The sequence below is a fragment of the Carettochelys insculpta genome, chromosome 1 (assembly GCF_033958435.1).
Source record: "Carettochelys insculpta isolate YL-2023 chromosome 1, ASM3395843v1, whole genome shotgun sequence".
Lineage (NCBI taxonomy): Eukaryota > Metazoa > Chordata > Testudines > Carettochelyidae > Carettochelys > Carettochelys insculpta.
In genome coordinates, this window is record NC_134137.1 from 4,195,714 (window position 1) to 4,213,916 (window position 18,203).

General features: G+C 44.4%; 1 protein-coding gene across 1 annotated transcript; it reads left to right on the forward strand.

Moving 5' to 3' along the window:
* The first annotated feature begins 16,187 nt into the window (after positions 1–16,187).
* On the forward strand, positions 16,188–17,135 carry LOC142002224 (olfactory receptor 52M1-like). Its single transcript, XM_074978155.1, has one exon. The coding sequence runs from the start codon at positions 16,188–16,190 to the stop codon at positions 17,133–17,135; it is 948 nt and encodes a 315-aa protein (XP_074834256.1).
* The last annotated feature ends 1,068 nt before the right edge of the window (positions 17,136–18,203 follow it).

Sequence of the window (18,203 nt, forward strand, 5' to 3'; positions counted from 1 at the left end):
GCTTTTGCTGTATGTCTCTTTCATCTTTAATTGAGGGGAGGCAAGTTGAAATGTAGGCATCTGTCTATAAACAAGCTGGTCATTAAACACTCTCTGCCCTAATGAGTTCTCTCCCAGCAGAAGAAAAGAGTAATGGCATTCTACACCAATCTAGTTTCCTCCAGTGTCTCTGCTGAGGGGTGGGTGTGAAAGAGATATAATCTCCCTACTCCGGGGAACAGGGAGTGGATGGGTTGTTCCCACCCTTCAGAGACTCAGAGCCCATGTCTACATGAGAAGCATCTCTTGAAAGAAGTGACTGTCAGAAGGTATGTTCCAGCAAAACTTCTGTCATCGCATTGTGTCTACACAGCAAAGCTGATTGAAAGAGAAAGCTGCTCTTTCAACAGAGAGCAGCCAGACTGCTCGACCCTCCCTCAACATAGCGGCAGACTGGAAGCTCTGTAAACAGGGCTGCCCAGTGAACCAGAAGCCCTGTCTTTTGAAAAGATGGGCCCCAGAGCATCTACACAGCTTTTTTTGTCAAAATCAAAGTGTCAACAAAGGTGTTATTCTTTAATGCAGAGAGGCAAAATGCTGCCAGCAGATGCTCTGGGTTTGGTCAAAAGTCTGTCCACAAAGAGCATTTTGCATGTAGATGTTCCATTGGTTTGACAAAAGCCCAGTTTTGTCACAAAAACCCTCTTGTGTAGATGTAGCTGGAGACTGGACGTGCCATAAGAATCTCAGATGGTATAGCATGTGGTAGTAATAGTAATACTACCACAATTGTATTACTAGTATTATTACTAATAGCACAAAAATTCTAATCCTGGAACTTTTTCTTGCAACAAGCCCCATTCCCAGCTTTGTCCACATACCTATTTTGGATATACCATCACTTGACCTAACCATGCTAATTACAGAAGCATGGATATATTCTCTTGTTCCTCAACTGATGTCATATATGCCATCATGTGCCAGCAATGTCCATACACCATGTATGTAGAACAGACTGCAAACACTCTTTTACAAAGAATGAATGGACATAGAGCAGACACCAAATATCTCCAAATACACAAACCTGTCTGCCAGTGCTTTAATGTAGTGGGCCATTCTGTTAAAGACCTGAGAGTTTGTGTTCTGCAAAAAAGAGACTTTAACAATGGTCTACGGAGAGATTGTTCAGAACATTCATATTCAAATTAACATGGGGTTTGAACAGTTAAAACAGTTACCTGACCCCTTACAAGGGGGCTTCCACATACTTTGTTGTTTGACCTAACATTTACTTCCCCACCCCTCACTCCTATCTCTCTGTTCTTCTATTTGATTTGCCAACAATGATAACAATTGTTCTGATTTGTAAACCTTGATAACAATATTTGGACCTCTGTGCTTTACATATTGAGTCTGTTCTGCTAAGGCTATAGATCTGAAGAAGTGGGTCTGTCTCATAAAATCTCATCACCTAATAAATTATTTTATTAGTCCTTAAAGTCCGACTTGCCTGTTTTTTTTTTTGATAGCCCTAGGAAAGAATGCAGTTGCCAAGTAGAAAAGAAGTGGGTCTATCCCATGAAAGCACATCACCTAATATTTTTTTTTGTTTTTTTTATTTTGTGAAGACTAGCATGGCTATCTGTCTGTTACTAGTTACCGAGTAAGTATGACCATTGCAGGAAGCATCAAGAAGTGAGGGCAACCGTAACACAAGTACATGCTGGGAAGTGTGTGCGTGTGTGTGTGTGTGTGAATGTGAAAAACACAGAGATTATGCAGGCATGAGTCAGAGACAGAGTGATTGTGTGCTGGCTGCTGGGAGAGTTTACCAGCACAGCAGCACCCACCGTGCTGAAGACTCCTTTAGGCAACGTCATCTGCATCCTGCTCCTTAGCCCTCTCCTGACTCACTGAAGGTGGAGTACAGGTACAGGACAATGTGGGAGGAGGGGACACCCTGACAGCTGCACTCCCTCTCTCTCCATGGCAAGCAGGAGGTGCCTGAAAGCAGTGGTCAGGGCATCAAGGCAGAGAGTACAATCAGGTGGCAGCAGAGAAGCTGGGGATGGGGTGCCTAAATACAAGTCGCCGCATGAGTAAACAGATCTTTGTCATATGCTCCATTAGTTGTCTCTTTTCCAGGCTGAAAAGTCCCAGCCGTATTATTTTCACCTCCTTCAGTGCCTATTCTATACCCCTAATAATTTGTGTTGGCATTTTATGAACTTTTTGCAATGCCAATATATCTTTCTTGAGATGAGGTGAGGAGAGAACATCCGCCTTCAGTGATCAAGGTATAGGCAGACCATCAACTTATACTGAGGCAATTAAATATGCTGTGTCTTAGTCTCTATTTCTTTCTTAATAATTTCCAACTTTCTGTTTACTTTTCTGACTGCCTCCACACCCTGAATGGATGTTTTCAGAGAACTGTCTACAATAATTCCAAGCAGTTAATTTAATTACCATCATTTTCAATACATAATCGGGATCATGTTTTCTAACATGCGTTTATGTTTCATTTCTCAACACTGAACTTCAGCTGTCATTTTGTCATCTAGTAAACTAGTTTTGAGAGATACTTTTTATCCTCTTCATGGTGTGTTTCAGAGTTCACTATCTTGAACAGTTTAGTGTCATCTGCAAATTTTGCCACCTCACTGATTTCCTCTTTCTCTAGATTATTTATGAATTTGTTGACCAGGTTGGGTTCTAGTACAAATGCCTGGGGGAAACCACTAGTTGCATTTCTCCTTTTACCCTTTGTTCTCTACCTGTTAACCTGTTATCAGTGCGGGAATGGACTTCCCCTCTTATCTCACAACAGTTTACTTTTCTTAAGAGCCTTTGCTGAGGGACATTGTCAAAGGCTTTCTGGAAATGTAAGTACACTATGTGCACAGGATCACTTTGTTCACATGTTTGTTGACACCCTTCAAAGAGTTCTAGTGGAATTGAAGACATTATTTCCCTTTACAAAATAACATGTTGATGCTTCCCCTACAAATTATTTTCATCTATACTTGTTTGACAATTCTGTTCTTGAATATGGTTTCAAGTAATTTGCACAGTACTGAAGTTAGGTTTAGCCACCTATAATTGCCAGGATCACCTCTAAAACACTTTTTAAAACTTGACATCACATTAGCTATCCTCTAGTCATTTTGTATAGAAGACGATTTCAAGCTGAGGCTACAAACCTAACCTTAGATGTTCTGTAATTTCACATTTCAGTTCTTTCAGTACTCTTGGGTGAATACTATCTGGTACTGTTTAGTTTATTAACTTGTTCTAAAACCTCCTCTAATCAGTATTGGACAATTCCTCACATTTGTCACTAGAAAAGAATGGGTCAGGTTTGGGGAATCCCACTGATGTCCTCCAACATGAAGACCAAAGAAAATAATTAATTTAGTTTCTCCCAATGACCTAAACACTTCCGAGAGCTCCTTTAACATCTCATTTACCCTCTGGCCCCTTTGGCTATTTAGCAGGCTTCCTGCTTCTGATGTACTTAAACAAAGTTAATACCACTTTTTGAATTTTTGCTGGATGTTCTTCAGATACTTTCTTGTCTGTTCTAATTTAAATTTTCATACTTCATTTGCCAGAGTTTATGCTCTTTTTTGTTTTCCTCATTAGGACTTACCTTCCAGTTTTTAAACAAAGCATTTTTATCTCTTTCTTCCTCCTTAGGCCACAGTGACCCTTTTTTTTATTTTTCTTATTCTTTTTTTTTTTAATTTGAAGTTAAGCTTCAATAATGGTGCCTTTGAAAAGTTTCCATAGAGCTTGAAAGGATTTCACTTTTGGCACTATACCTTTTAATTTCTGTTTAACTAATCTCCTCATTGTTGGTGGTACAGTTTGACTCATACTATTTTTACTATGATTGATTTTATGCTTTTTCAGACATAGTGCTACTTCCCCACCAGCACTACCTATTCAGTAATTAGTCTAATGTGTGCATTTTTCCATTAAGTTTTTGTAATGCCTATTCTAACAATAACTTCATTTAATACCAAGCACTCAAGTTCTTCCACTGGAATATTTAGATTTTAAGAATTTACAAATTTACATTTGCAGATTTTAACAATATTCAGTTGCTTTCCTTCATGTGTTATTTTTAAATTTCACTTTCCAAGCTAGCTCCTACCTATAGTTCACCAACTTCCTTACCGTCCTTTTGACAAGCATATAGATTACTTCCTTAATTCAATTGAAACTTTAAAGGGCGCGATCCATAGTCTATGCAGACTGAAGGATGCCTACTACTACTACTTCCTTAATAAATTCATCCCTAAGAAAAAGTGTCTCTGCTTGAATTGTATGCTGTGCAAGTTGCAATGGACCACTAGCCAACATCACTGCAGGCTGGGGAAAAACAAAACAAAACAAAAAAAACCCAACAGAATGGAGACTATGATGAAGGTGAGCACCTTGCAATATAGGCCATAGATTGCAAAATAGGCCATAGATAGATGGGCATTAATCCCATGACTGCATCCCAAGCAGTATTAATTAAGCCATGGATAATGGACTCCACACAGGCTGTATTGGTTGTCCTGTCTCTGCACAGGATGCATTTAATCAGAAGTTTGGGCTAGGGAACATAGGGACCACACAGGGCTCAGACAACAACTCTATTTCTGGAAAGGGGTTCACAGTTGGCCATGGCTTGTTGCCCCCTGAGAATGAGACTTGGTCACCCCATGACCATTTATGGATTAAGCCAGAAACTCTTTTGCAGTGGATGAGGATGACTTTGCCCATGATGTGCCTGAGCCTGGGACTATGACATTGGCCCACAAGAGGCATCATGGCAGTTGCAGAAATAGAGTGACAATTACAATGGGAAAAACAAAAATAGGGTTGACATTTCAATAGGCTGGGAAGAGGAGGGATGGGAGTAGGACCAACCGGAGGAGTGGAGGATCACTGGGGCCAGGTCAATGGAGAGCATCAAAGGGTAATATTTGGCCTTGGAAAGGAGAATATATTTCTACCCTTTGCATGAGGGTATGCTGCTTTATAGCAGAGACCAGGTTCACATTAACCCTGAACCACACACCCCAGCTAGCGAATGGAATGTGGGTCAACAGAGCACCCTCATGGCCCCTGGACCAGGTGATGTCCTTAATGCAACACCAGTCAGGGCAGAAGTTCACCTCACCACCCAGGACTGTGACATTGGACAGGAAGTCCTACAACACTTACTCTACAACAAGGCCTCTGTCTCCCTGCCCAAAAGCATGGCACCAAATCAGCAAGAAGGGGATAGAAATTATCTGTGGAATAGGTCTAGCACAGTAAGTAACTTAGAAATTAACTCTCACTGGCAGAATTGTCAAGGCAGACCAAACCAATGGGACGAATGGGAGGGACTGCCCACCAGTGAGAGGGGAAGGTTCTGGAAACCACAGCACTGCACATTGCAGACCTAACTCCAATATTGTCAGTGTTAACACGCGTGGTGATACGTGCTTCCCAGAGAGCAGAGTGGGATGCAACATGTATTTCAGCACACAGTGCCTCTGACACCCCACCCACCTCACACAAGTTATACACAGGACCCCTTCATGTAAAGCTCCATGATTAAAAAACAAACAAAGCAACAAAACCCTTTGTTCCTGATACAGTGGAGCAACACTTACAGCATTATTTTGGGGTATTGATCACCTCAACTCCTCACAGCATAAAAGGGAGCTGAGATTGGTACGCCAGAGGACTCAGCACTTCCAGGTTGTGCTTCAGGAAGTCTGTCATGCCAATAAAGAGGCCCTGCTGGACTGTGAGCTCATTTTCCTGGGCTCAAGCACTCAGTTACTGATGGATAGAGTAGTTACAGCAGAAAACTCAGGACTACTGGCTTCTGCTAGTCATGGTGGTGGGCTGGATTGCTTGGTGGTTTGAGCATTGGCCTGCTAAACCTAGAGTTGTTAGCTCAGCCTCTGAGAGGGGCCATTTAGGGACCTGGGGCAAATAGATCAAAAAACTCTGCCATGGATGACAAGTATCAGAGAGGTAGCCGTGTTAGTCTGTATCCTTGAGAAAACAAGAAGTTCTGTGCACCTTATAGACTAACAGATATTTTGGAGCATAAGCGGGTCATTGCCCACAAAAGCATATGCTTCAAAATATCTGTTAGTCTATAAGGTGCCACAGGACTTCTGTCATGGATGGTGATATGTCCTGCTGTGAGTACAGGGAACTGGACTCAAGGACCTCTGAAGGTCCCTTCCTGTTCTGAGAGATTGGTATATCTCCATGTATTACCATTTGGTCTTGGTCATATTAGTTCTTTCTGTGTCTCAGGGTATTTATCTGTATAATGTGGACATGGCCCTGGTCACCTTCCTAAGTAAGCATTTTGAAGATTCATCAATGCTGCAAAAGGTTCTCGTATCTGCTCTTGGTCATCTTTATCCATATCAGTCTGGCTACCACCTACCTAACCACTCTGGCATTCACATGGTATCAGATCACCTTGTGGGTAGCTAATATTAACCCTCGCTTTCTTACTAAGTAATGAGTTGTTTTCAATATGCCCCAAATTAACAGAACAGCCAGTTCCTCTCAGAGGAGAGTCCAACTGCATTTGGGAAAGTCCCTTAATTGCTGTTTACACCTAGGTCTAGATAAACACCAGAGAGGTGCAGGCAGGCTTGTCTCTAGCCTATTAACATCCGAATCCCTCATCTCCAGTGGAAGCCTTGTGAACCCCACTGAGATTTCACAGAGCTATGTTATAAACAGTGCTCATCCTGCCATCAGTCCTCCACGTAGAATCTTGCTGCAGATGCTGGGGCAAGAGACACATGGATACGGTTACCTGAGGGGGATTCCCAAGGAAGGCACTTCTATCTCAGCATTCACAGGTACCCACTCTTGCTGAGGAGCTTGCTTGCTCGACAGAACCAGTGCAAAATGGGCGTGATGAAAGAGAGAGTCAGGCTGTGTCACTTCCACTCTGTTCAGCTGCTCATTATCTCAAGGCCTTGTCACAGGGCAGGAGTTTGCTCCAGTATCATCGGCCAAAATATCAAGCTTTGCTGTGGCCCCATAGCTGATGGCTCCAGCCCCAAAGGTTCTGCACTGTTGTGGCACAGGGGATACTTAGAGATGAAAGGTTTTAGATGATTTATAATACACAAATTCTGAAGCTGTGACATGTTGTTTGCTTTGGTGCCACTAAAGCAAAGTTGACCTTAGAGTAAGAGCTTAGTGAACGCATCCGACGCCAGCTGTGTGTTAATGCCCAGAGAATGTCCCTCCTCCTCTTGCAATGCAGGGTCTCCATGGCTAATGGAGGCAAAAGTGGTGGGGAGAAGGCTGTTAGCTGACATTTATCTGATGGAAAGTGTGGCGGTGCTAGGGATCCCCACTGGAACCATTAAAATGTCTTAACATTGGCAAGACAGTTTGTCTCCTGATCTCTTTCATGAAGTTGTCTGCACTCCTATGCTTGACAATTAAAAAAAAAGGCATAACAAAACAAAACAATAAAGCCTGAGCTGATACCCCATGTGGGAAATTCTGTTCCAACCAGTTAATAGTTGACACTTACAAATGAATATTGTCTCCTCATTGAAGTTATCGAGGAGGTAGCCGTGTTAGTCTGCATCTTCAAGAACAACAAGAAGTCCTGTGGCACCTTACAGACTAACAGATATTTTGCAGCATAAGCTTTCGTGGGCAAAGACCTGCTTCGTCAGATGCATGAGTGGGGGGTGGCTTCAGAGGGGTATTTAAAGATTGGGGTCCCAGTAAAAGGGAGGGCCAGAGCTGACAAGGTCTGTTCAGTCAAGGTGGAAAAGGCCCATTATCAGTAGTATGTATCAAAAAAGGAAAAAACAAGTCAGATAAGACAGAGGGGATATGGGTCATTGTTAGCCGGTGGCCAGGTAATGTGCGGTGAGGTACTCCCCTGGGTCCTAAGCAATCCACTTTTTTACTGTTAGAGCAGGCAGCTCCTAGCACTGTCACCCACGGCCAGGCTGTGGTAACCAAACGGTTAAAGTTCTTTTGTTGTGCCGGCTGTGTTGCAGTGACAAAAGGGTTAACAGCAGGGTCAGGCTCAGAGCTTAACTAGTTACAAGTTTATTTAAGCTACAGTTATAAGCGTGCGGTTACAAAAGGCTATTGTTTACTTCTTATATGCTAGCAAAGTACAGGTGTTAACAAGTTACGTTACAATCCAATACAAAGATATCTGTTACCATCTAACACAATGATATCTTGACACTAGTTACAGAGCTCTAATTCTTTAGCTGTGCACAAAAAAAGTCAGAGACCGAGCATGGGTGTATCTTACCCTCTCTGCATCTCTCGATACCAGCGTAGCCAAGCCAGATCGGTCACTCAATTCCACAGAAAGACGAATACGAGGTTGGGCGTCCCCAGTAGTGGACCTTGGGAGGCAATCACCTGACCCGACCAGCAGGTAGTTGGTGGAATGCACTCAAAGTTAGAGTTCTGCTGGACCCATCTTTTATACCCCTTTTGGGTTACGTATTCTCTTCCTTATCTATGGTGCCAGATCATACTGGTCTGTCTTTGTGACGCCAGTTTGTTACAAGGGCATTTCTACTTAGTTTGCACTTGTAAGACAAGAGATAAGCAATTTAGGAGTACAGGACATTCTTTTTGTGCGGGCGGGGCACTTCACCTTCTGGGGTGATTGTGTGTGTGCATCATATTGATCAATGCCAGCTGGGGTGATTTCTGAGGGTCCCCCCACTCTTGTTGACAGTCTGGCCTGTTAGCCTTCCATCTGTACTTTCTGCTTCTCAGGGTCACGATAAGCTAGCATATCTGGGCCTCAATGAGGGCATCAAAGACTGTGCTGTCTGCAGCCATTTCCGTGCCCTGTGTGCTCCTCGGTGGCGGGGGGCAGCGAGCAAGCTGGCTTGTAAGGGGAAGATTTTGTCTGGCTACAGTCATTGTCAGTCTAATGTGGAGATGTTAACACCCAGGGCAGAGAAGCTCCTTTTGTAAGCTGCGAGCCACTCCCAGTCTCTGGTTAATCCATGATTAATGGAGTCAAATTTGCAAATAAATTGCAGCTTAGAGATTTCTCTCTCCATTTGATTTCTGAAATGTCTTTGTTTTAGGACTATCACCCTTAAATCTTCTACTGAGTGTCCAGGGAGATTGAAGTGCTCTCCCACAGACTGCTGTACATTACCCTTCCTGATGGCTGATTTATGTCCATTTATTCTTTTACAGAGAGACTGTCTAGTGTGGCCAATGTAAATTGCAGTGGGGCATTGCTGGCAGAGTAGGTAGAGTAGGCATCCTTCAGTCTGCATAGACTATGGATCGCGCCCTTTATAGTTTCAATTGAGGACTTCATTTACTGCGTCTACTGTGACTATGAAGACCCACACGAGAGTGACAGTCCTTGCTGCATCTCTTGCAGATGTGGTGGGTGTCTGGCAAGTCTTTAGTGTGCTTTCTGTGCACTTACTTCTCCTCTGCTAGATGTCTGATCTTCATCTCGCCCTTCTGAAGGCCCCTGTATAACCCCTGCCTCCATCTGCTGTGGTCGTCTGCTAGTTCTTCCCAGTTGTCCAGCTTGATGTCTACATCTCTGAGGTCTGTCTTGCAGACATCTTTGTAGCGCAACTGGGGGTGTCTGGGAGGTCTTTTGCCAGAGGCTAGCCCACCATACAGGATGTCTTTTGGAATCCTTCCATCATTCATCCTGTTGATGTGGCCAAGCCAGTGGAGCCGACACTGCCAGAGGAGGGTGTGCATGGTTGGGATTCCACACTCTCTTGCTGAGTCTGGACAGAGTTGTGGCCGCTTTTCCGATCCTCCTACTTAGCTCAGTGTCCAAGGACAGGGTGTCAGTGATGGTGGAACCGAGGTAAACAAACTCGTGGACGACCTCTAACGTATCGTTGTCAATGCTGATTGATGGGGATTCAGCAACATCCTGACCGAGTACATTTGTCTTCTTTAGGCTGATGTTAAGCCCAAAGTCTTTGCACGCTTTGGAGAACTGAAACAGCAGTTTTTGAAGCTGGTCTTCTGTGTGAGAAACTACAGCAGCATCGTCTGCGAACAGCGTATCTCTGATGAGGACTTCCCACACCTTAGACTTAGCTTTCAGCCTTGCAAGATTAAAGAGTTTCCCTTCAGATCTTGTGTGCAGCAAGATGCCCTCTGTTGAAGATCCAAAGGCATGCTTCAGGAGGAGTGTGAAGAAGATCCCGAACAATGTCGCAGCGAGCACGCATCCTTGTTTGACGCCGCTCCTGATTCTGAAAGCATCCGATAATGCGCCGTCATATTGGATGGTTCCTCTCATATCTTTGTGGAACGACTGGATCATCTTGAGTAACCGTGGAGGACAGCCTATGTTGTGGAGCAGTCTGAACAGACCATCCATACTAACTAAGTCAAAGGCCTTCGTCAGGTCGATGAAGGCTATGTAGAGTGGCTTCCTCTCCACCCTGCACTTCTCCTGCAGCTGCCTTAGAGAGAAGACCATGTCAACGGTAGACCTCTCTGCGCAGAATCCACACTGCGATTTGGGGTACACCCTCTCAGCAATCTTCTGGAGTCTGCCAAGGATGACGCGAGCACACAGTTTACCAGTGACGCTTAGGAGGGAGATTCCACTGTAGCTGTTGCAGTCGCTTCTGTCTCCTTTGTTCTTATACAACGTTACAAGGTTGGCGTCGCTCATATCCTGTAGCACCTCACCCCCTCTCCAGCACAGGCACAGTAGCTCATGTAGGGTTTCCAGGAGTGTGTCCGCAGCACACTTGATTACCTCTGGTGGTACCATCCTGGCCAGGGGCCTTTCCTGCTGCAATGCTGTCAATGGCTTTCTTCAGTTCATCCACAGTCGGTTCTTGATCCAGTTTGTCCATTACTGGTAGGAAATCAATGGCATCGAGGGCTGCGTCAACCACAACGTTCTCACGTGAGTACAGCTCGGAGTAGTGCTCAACCCAGCGCTCCATCTGTTTGGCTTTGTCAGCGATGACTTCACCAGATTTGGATTTCAGAAGTGCCATCTCGTTCTGGATGGGTCCTAATGCCTTCTTCATACTCTCGTACATTCCTCTGCGATTACTAAGGTCAGCACAGGTCTGGATGCTGCCGCATAGCTGGATCCAGTGGTTGTTGGCACAGCGCCTGGCTGTCTGCTGTACTGTTCTTCTGGCTGCTCTAAGTGCTTGCTGGGTACTCTGGCTCGGTGAGCGTTTCTACTCCAGGAGTGCAGCGCGCTTCTTTTCAATGACTGGAATCATCTCATCGGAGTTAGCTTCGAACCAGTCGTTCGTTTTTCTAGCTCTTCCTCCAAACACTGACAAGGCCATTTTGTAAACTGTATCCCTCAGATGTTGCCATTTGGATGTCACATCGTCGCCCTCAGGGCCGCAGCGCAGATTGTCCTGGAGGGTATCTCTGAACTTTTCAGCTTTCTCTGAGTTTTCCGTCTTTCTGGCGTCAATGCGGGGCCTTCCACCAGGTTAAGAGCGGTACAGCTTCTAGGGTCTCTGCTTGAGCTTGGAGCAAACTAGCGAGTGATCTGTATCACAGTCAGCACTATGATAGCTGTGTGTCAGAAGGACGTTTTTGAGGTTATTATGCCTAGTGATGACCACATCTAGTTGATGCCAGTGCTTCGAGCGTGGGTGTCTCCACGACACTCTGTGCTGTGGCTTCGTTTGGAAGAATGTGTTTGTGATGCACAGATTGTGGTACGTGCACAGTTCAAGGAGACGCTGTCCATTGTCATGCATTTTTCCCACACTGAAGTGGCCTAAGCAGGAAGGCCAGGAGGCCCAATCAGCTCCAAACTCTTGCATTGAAGTTACCCAAGATGTACAGTTGTTCACGAGCACGTATTTGCGCTACAGCAGCACTAAGCACATCATAGAACTTGTCTTTTACTTCTGGTGTGGCGTACAGAGTTGGAGCATAAGCGCTGATCAGGTGGACAGGACCGGCGCAAATTTGAAGCGTGATCCGAAGAAGTATTTCTGATCCGCCCATGACTAATTCCACCGTTTGTAGAAGGGTTTTTCTGACAGCAAAGCCAACACCATGCTCTCTGGGTTCTTCTTGGGCTTTACCCTGCCAGAAAAAGGTGTAGTCCTTTTCCTTTAGAGATCTCGAATCTGCGAGTCGCATCTCTTGCAGTGCAACGATATCAACTCGGAGCCTCTTCAGTTCTTCGTTGATGACAGCGGTCTTTTGGGTGTCACTGATGGCCTGAAGATCTTCAGTCAAGCCGGTCAGCATGGGGGTGGGGGATTGCTGGCACATGATGACATATATTAGATTGGTAGATGTACAGGTAAAGGAGCCCCTGATGGTATGGTTGATGATAGGTCCTGTGATGATATCACTGGTGTAGATATGTGAGCAGAGTTGGCAGCGAGGTTTGTGGCAGGGGCTGGTTCCAGGCTTAGAGTTACTGTTTTGTTATCTATAGTGGCTGGTGAGGATTTGTTTAATGCTGGCAGGCTGTCTTTAGGCGAGGACAGGCCTGCCTCCCAAGGTCTGCGAGAGTGAAGGATCATTGTTCAGGATGGGTTGCAGATCACTGGTGATTTGTTGGAGAGGCCTTAGGTGGGGGCTGTACATTATGGTTTTCCTTGAGAGGCCTGTCTTGTAGCAGGTGGCTTCTGGGAACCCATTTGGCTCTGTCAATCTGTTTCCTCACTTCCTTAAGTGGATATTATAGTTTGAGGAAAGCTTGGTAAAGGTCTAGTAGATGTTTGTCTCTATCTGATGGATCAGAGCAAATACGGTTGTACCTTAGTGCCTGGCTGTAAATAATGCATTGTGTAGTATGCCCTGGATGGAAGCTGGAGGTGTGTAGATAAGCACAGCGGTCCATGGGTTTTCAGTATTTGGTGGTATTTATGTGATGATTTAGTTGGGGTTGATCCTGCTTTGAGCAGGGGGCTGGCCTCAATGACCTCCTGAGGTCTCTTTCAACCCTATGATTCTATGATTTTATGATTGTGTCATCTTTTTGATGATTATATGAAGACTCTCACTGTCAGATATTTCTCCAGCTATGATTCATTTGTGTGGTTCTTTACAGCAGCCTCTGCGGTTTTTCAACATAGTTTTTGCAATGTTTATCCAAGGAATGGATGTACTTGATTTCACCATTTCCATGTTCAGAGATAAAATGCTTCCCCTTCTCCAACATACTGCTTTGCAGTTTATGCATCAAATGACTGCTTCAGATAATTTGGCTACATGATTGCACTGGGAGCTCACAATGTTTTGGTTTTCCACAATGACACCAAAATCATTTTCAGGATCCCTACTCTGCTGTCAAGGCCTGACTTCCGAGTTCCAAGAGGGTACATTTGTGCTTGACTATATTAAATCATTGTGTTTCCATGGGTCCAGTTCTGCAAAATGCTCCAAATCACTCAGTATCCCTGCTCAAAGGTCTTCATTGTGACCATTCTGCAGGTCTTTGGGCATCTGGAAATGTTATCTGCACAGAGTGTCCCTTTGTCTGCAGATTAGTGGTGAAAACATTGAAGATCATCAGGTTTAAAATTGATCCCTGCAAACCACCTCTAGAAACTCCCCCACTGACACAAAATCAAACGTGTCAGGGAAATCAAATTCCATTTATCTGTGACATTCCCTTGGTTAACAAATGTGTGCTCCCACTAAAGAGTGAAATTAGCTTGATTGGCAACATCTGCTTTCCATAAACTATGGCATTGAGGGGCATTAATTATATTCCTAAATTTTCTTTTAAATAAATCCCATAACAACGTGTCCATTTTCTCCTATCCTTGTCAAAATTTCCTTTATTTTTAATGGTTTATGTTTAACACACCACTCTTCTATATTTGCCTTCTTTTTCTTGGCTCCTGCTTCCTGGTTGCATATTTCTGGTTCACATTCCATCACCTCAGGTGACAGGAGTACCTGATACTGCTTCTTGCCAAATGCAAAACAAAACGATTCCTGGAAGAAACCTAACTTTTCCACCATGTTAACTAGTTTCCTTTCTCTCTCCAGGAATTGGCCTAAACATTTTCCGGGATTTCATACGTTCTTAGTCTACTGAATACCCTGCTTTTTGCTGTCCTTATCACTGCAAAACATGGATGTTTCCCTTTTTACTGTTCCTTCGTAATTTTCATAACTTCCTATTTGTACTGTCCTCTGTCTATTTTTCTTTCTTCCTGCATTATATTTTGCTTCCTCACGCAATTGCTGCCTTCACATTGCCACTGAACTGGGTTTTAGTTCAAAGCTCTTTACTCTCTTGGCTGTGGAATCTTAGATATTTACATATGTAATAACCTCTCCGAAAAGAACTTGTAGTTTTCATTTCCATTTTTTCTCTCTAAATATTTTCCACCCAGTCAGGGTTTTGTTTTTTTTTTTTATAATTTCCCTCAGCTTTGGGAAATTGATTCTTTTGAAGCACCAAGCACCTCTAGAAGTTACTGCTTGGAAATTTTTTTTGTTTTGTTTTTGTTTTGCCTACTTGAACGTAATCAATTCTGTTCTTGATTTTGTTTTCCTATCTCCAAGGCACCCTTCCTTGTCTCTTCTCTAAACTATCCCACACTTTTCAGTTTTTCCTCATGTCACAGCCTCCCCCATTCTCATAGCCTGTTTTGAAATACCCTTTTCTATACACTACGTCCTTGGATGAAGAAGACTGAGAACATAGTGGCCATGTCTACACTAGCCCCAAACTTCGAAATGGCCATGCAAATGGCCATTTCGAAGTTCACTAATGAAGCACTGAAATACATATTCAGCGCTTCATTAGCACGCGGGCAGCTGCGGCATTTCAAAATTGATGCGCCTCGCTGCCGCGCGGCTCGTCCCGACGGGGCCCCTTTTCGAAAGGGGAATGAGGAGACTTGCTCATGGGAGTAAGGGGACTTCGAAGTAGGCGGGGTCCTTTTGAAAAGGAGGCCCGTCAGGACGAGCCACGCGGCAGCGAGGCACTTCAATTTCGAAGTGCCGCGGCTGCCCACATGCGAATGAGGCGCTGAATATGTATTTCAGTGCTTCATTAGTAAACTTCGAAATGGCCATTTGCATGGCCATTTCGACGTTTGGGGCTAGAGTAGACACGGCCAGTCAGAGCAGGTTATTCCCCATCAGATTCCTTAGCCATTGTAACATTATGGCTGTGTCCAGACTTGGGCAAAATTTCAAAAGGGCCACGCTAATGGCCAAATCGGAGGATATTAATGCGGCACTGAAATGAATATTCAGAGCCTCATTAGCATGCTGCAGGCCATGGCACTTTCAAAGTGCCACATTTCGATCACATGCAGCTCATCTACACTGGGACCTTTTCAAAAGGACCCTGCAAACATTGAAATCCCTTTATTCCTACCAGCTTTGTGGGGTCTTTTTGAAAAGGGCCCCATCTAGACGAGCTGTGGACAACTGAATCGCAGCACTTTGAATGTGCTGTGGCCATCAATATGCTAATGAAGCTCTGAAAATTCATTGCAGTGCATCATTAGTATTCTCCGTTTTGGCCATTAGCATGGCTCTTTCAAAAATTTTCCCGAGTCTAGAGATAGCGTATATATATTCAAGGCATGGGGCTGTGAAGGAGCAGGTGTGTCCCTGCAGCTGCTAACACTGAGGTCCAGATCTTTTCCATGAAGTGTGCTCCAGTTGGGGTGTTTCCCACTGGCACCTGTCTTGGCAATGATATTTTTTCCACTCTCATTGTTTGAGAAAGCACTTTCACAGGGAACTCCCTAGAGCGTGGACTCTCTAGCCTGGCTTCCATTGCAACAGTGATAGTTAAACTGAATCCACACTCATATTTCTTGCTGGTGCATTTTCAGGTTTCCACCACAAGAAGTGCACGAATGATTGACACACAGAACCCTGAAAACCATCAGCTATGGAATTGGCATTAGGGTCTGTTTTGTTTTTGCTTGTTTGTTTGTTTGTTTTCATTTTTTTAAAAAAATAATTCATTGGTCCAAATAATAATGCCATTTCTTAGCATGAGAAGAGTGACCAATCAGCTTCACCCATGAGAACAGCCTCCAGTAATGCATGTAGTGCCTCCCATTAACATTTTCTCTCCCTCCAGGCACCTGTACTGCATCCTCCACTTTATACCCTGGGCACATACAGGAATTCAGGAGAATCTACAGTAGCTGCAAGAGACACCTTTCTGCCACAGAGTTGGACACTTTCACCTCAAGTCCATGTCAGATTCCAACATAACCATCTTCTACAACCCTTCCACCTTTATCCTGCAAGGAGTTCCAGGCTTGGAGGTGGCCCACGTCTGGATTTCCATCCCCTTCTGTGTGATGTATGTCACAGCCTTCTTGGGGAACTTCACTATCCTGTTCATCGTGAAGATAGAATCGAGCCTCCATGGGCCTATGTACTATTTCCTATGCATGTTGGCCATCAGCGACCTGGTCCTGTCCACATCCACCATCCCCAAAATGCTGAGCATCTTTTGGTTCAATTCTAGGGAGATAAATTTCAGTGCCTGCCTCACCCAGATGTTCTTCATTCATTGCTTCACAGCAATGGAGTCTGGGATTTTTGTGTCCATGTCTTTGGATCGCTATGTGGCCATTTGCGATCCCCTGAGACATTCCACCATCCTGACAAACTCCAGGGTGGCCAAGATTGGCCTGGCTGTAGTTCTGCGTGGCAGTTTGATCACACTGCCTTGTCCCGTGCTGGCGAGGCAGTGGCCATATTGCAGAACCAATATTATCCCCCACACGTGCTGTGAACACACATCCGTAGTGAATTTGGCCTGTGCCGATATCCGCATCAGTAGTTACTATGGCCTCTTTGTGGCAACCTTACTGTTGGGTCTGGATATGCTTTCTATAGCTGTGTCGTATACCCTGATACTCAGGGTCATCTTCAGCCTCCCCACAAATGATGCCAGACTTAAGACTTTTGGGACCTGTGGCTCCCACCTCTGTGCCATATTAGCGTTTTACATTCCTTGTCTCTTCTCTGTCCTCAGCTACCGGTTTGGCCAGAGTGTGGATCCAAGTTTCCATGTTCTCGTTGCTAGTGTGTGCATTCTTGTGCCCCCCATGCTAAACCCCATCATCTACGGGGTGAGAACCAAACAGATCTGGGGCAGGCTACTCCGGTTCTTTCCTGATAAAGGGACCTAATATTTTCTCCTCCTATTCTGGCTCTGAGATTGAGTACCGTGACCAGGTGGCTGGCGACACGGTGCTGAACTCTCTGACTGGATATTCTACCACTGACTGGATATTCTGTGGGGAATTAAGGACTTTCCTGAACTTACTGTGCAGTGTCAGTGTCAGTGTGAGACACTTAGGAATTGGTCTGCGCACACCTCATTAAATGTATATCTTTCTAATTTCTGTTAAATGGACCCCACCCACAGCCTCACACCATGTCTCACCAAGCTCCTGACCATGTTGTGCCTCCTCCTGCCAAGGCCCCACCACTGGCACTTCACCTTCTTTCCTACCCATCACTCACTTGATCATCTCTGTGTCTCTTCTCTCCAAGAAAATCTGCGAGGGAGCTATTGAAGATTTTGGTATATGTAATAGTTTTACCCATTAATAAAGGATCTAATTAGGCAACCAAAAACTATTTTGGGAAGGGGGTGGAGGAGAAAACTTAACAATTAGCAAAAAATTTACACCTATATAAAAATAAATTTAAGGCCCATTCAATTCTAACACCAAAATGTTCTTACATCTTGTTGAAACTTCTTCTTAGGTTTAAAATTGTAATATGTATTCTTAATTTGTTACTGTCTGTGCGGGGAGACCCTGTCAGGACTCCTGGGTTCTATGTCAGCTCTGGAAGAGCAATGGATACCAGTGCATTACAAAAAGGGGCAGATACATCTGTGCTCTGCATAAATGGATCTCTGTGACCATACTGGGTAAGCCAGTGGTTCATCTAGCCAAATAGCTTGTCTTCCAACTGTGACCAATGCTAAGGTATTCTGAGAAAAGAGCATGGAAATCAATCGATTGGTCATCTTTCACCACCTACCAGTTTCCGAAACAACAGTCACCATAGACATTCAGACTATGGTGATAGATCATTGCCCACATTCCCAAATAGCCCAGGATGGATCTCTTGTCCACAAACATGCATAATTCTCACTGGAATCAGCTTATGGATTTAGCCTTCACAAATTCCCAAGTCAAAGTATTTCACATGTTCATTGATGAAAAATATTAATTTTGTTTGTC

Bases quoted from the DNA above. Each gene is read 5' to 3' on its own strand.
- LOC142002224 (XM_074978155.1), top strand. From the start codon at position 16,188: ATGTCAGATTCCAACATAACCATCTTCTACAACCCTTCCACCTTTATC.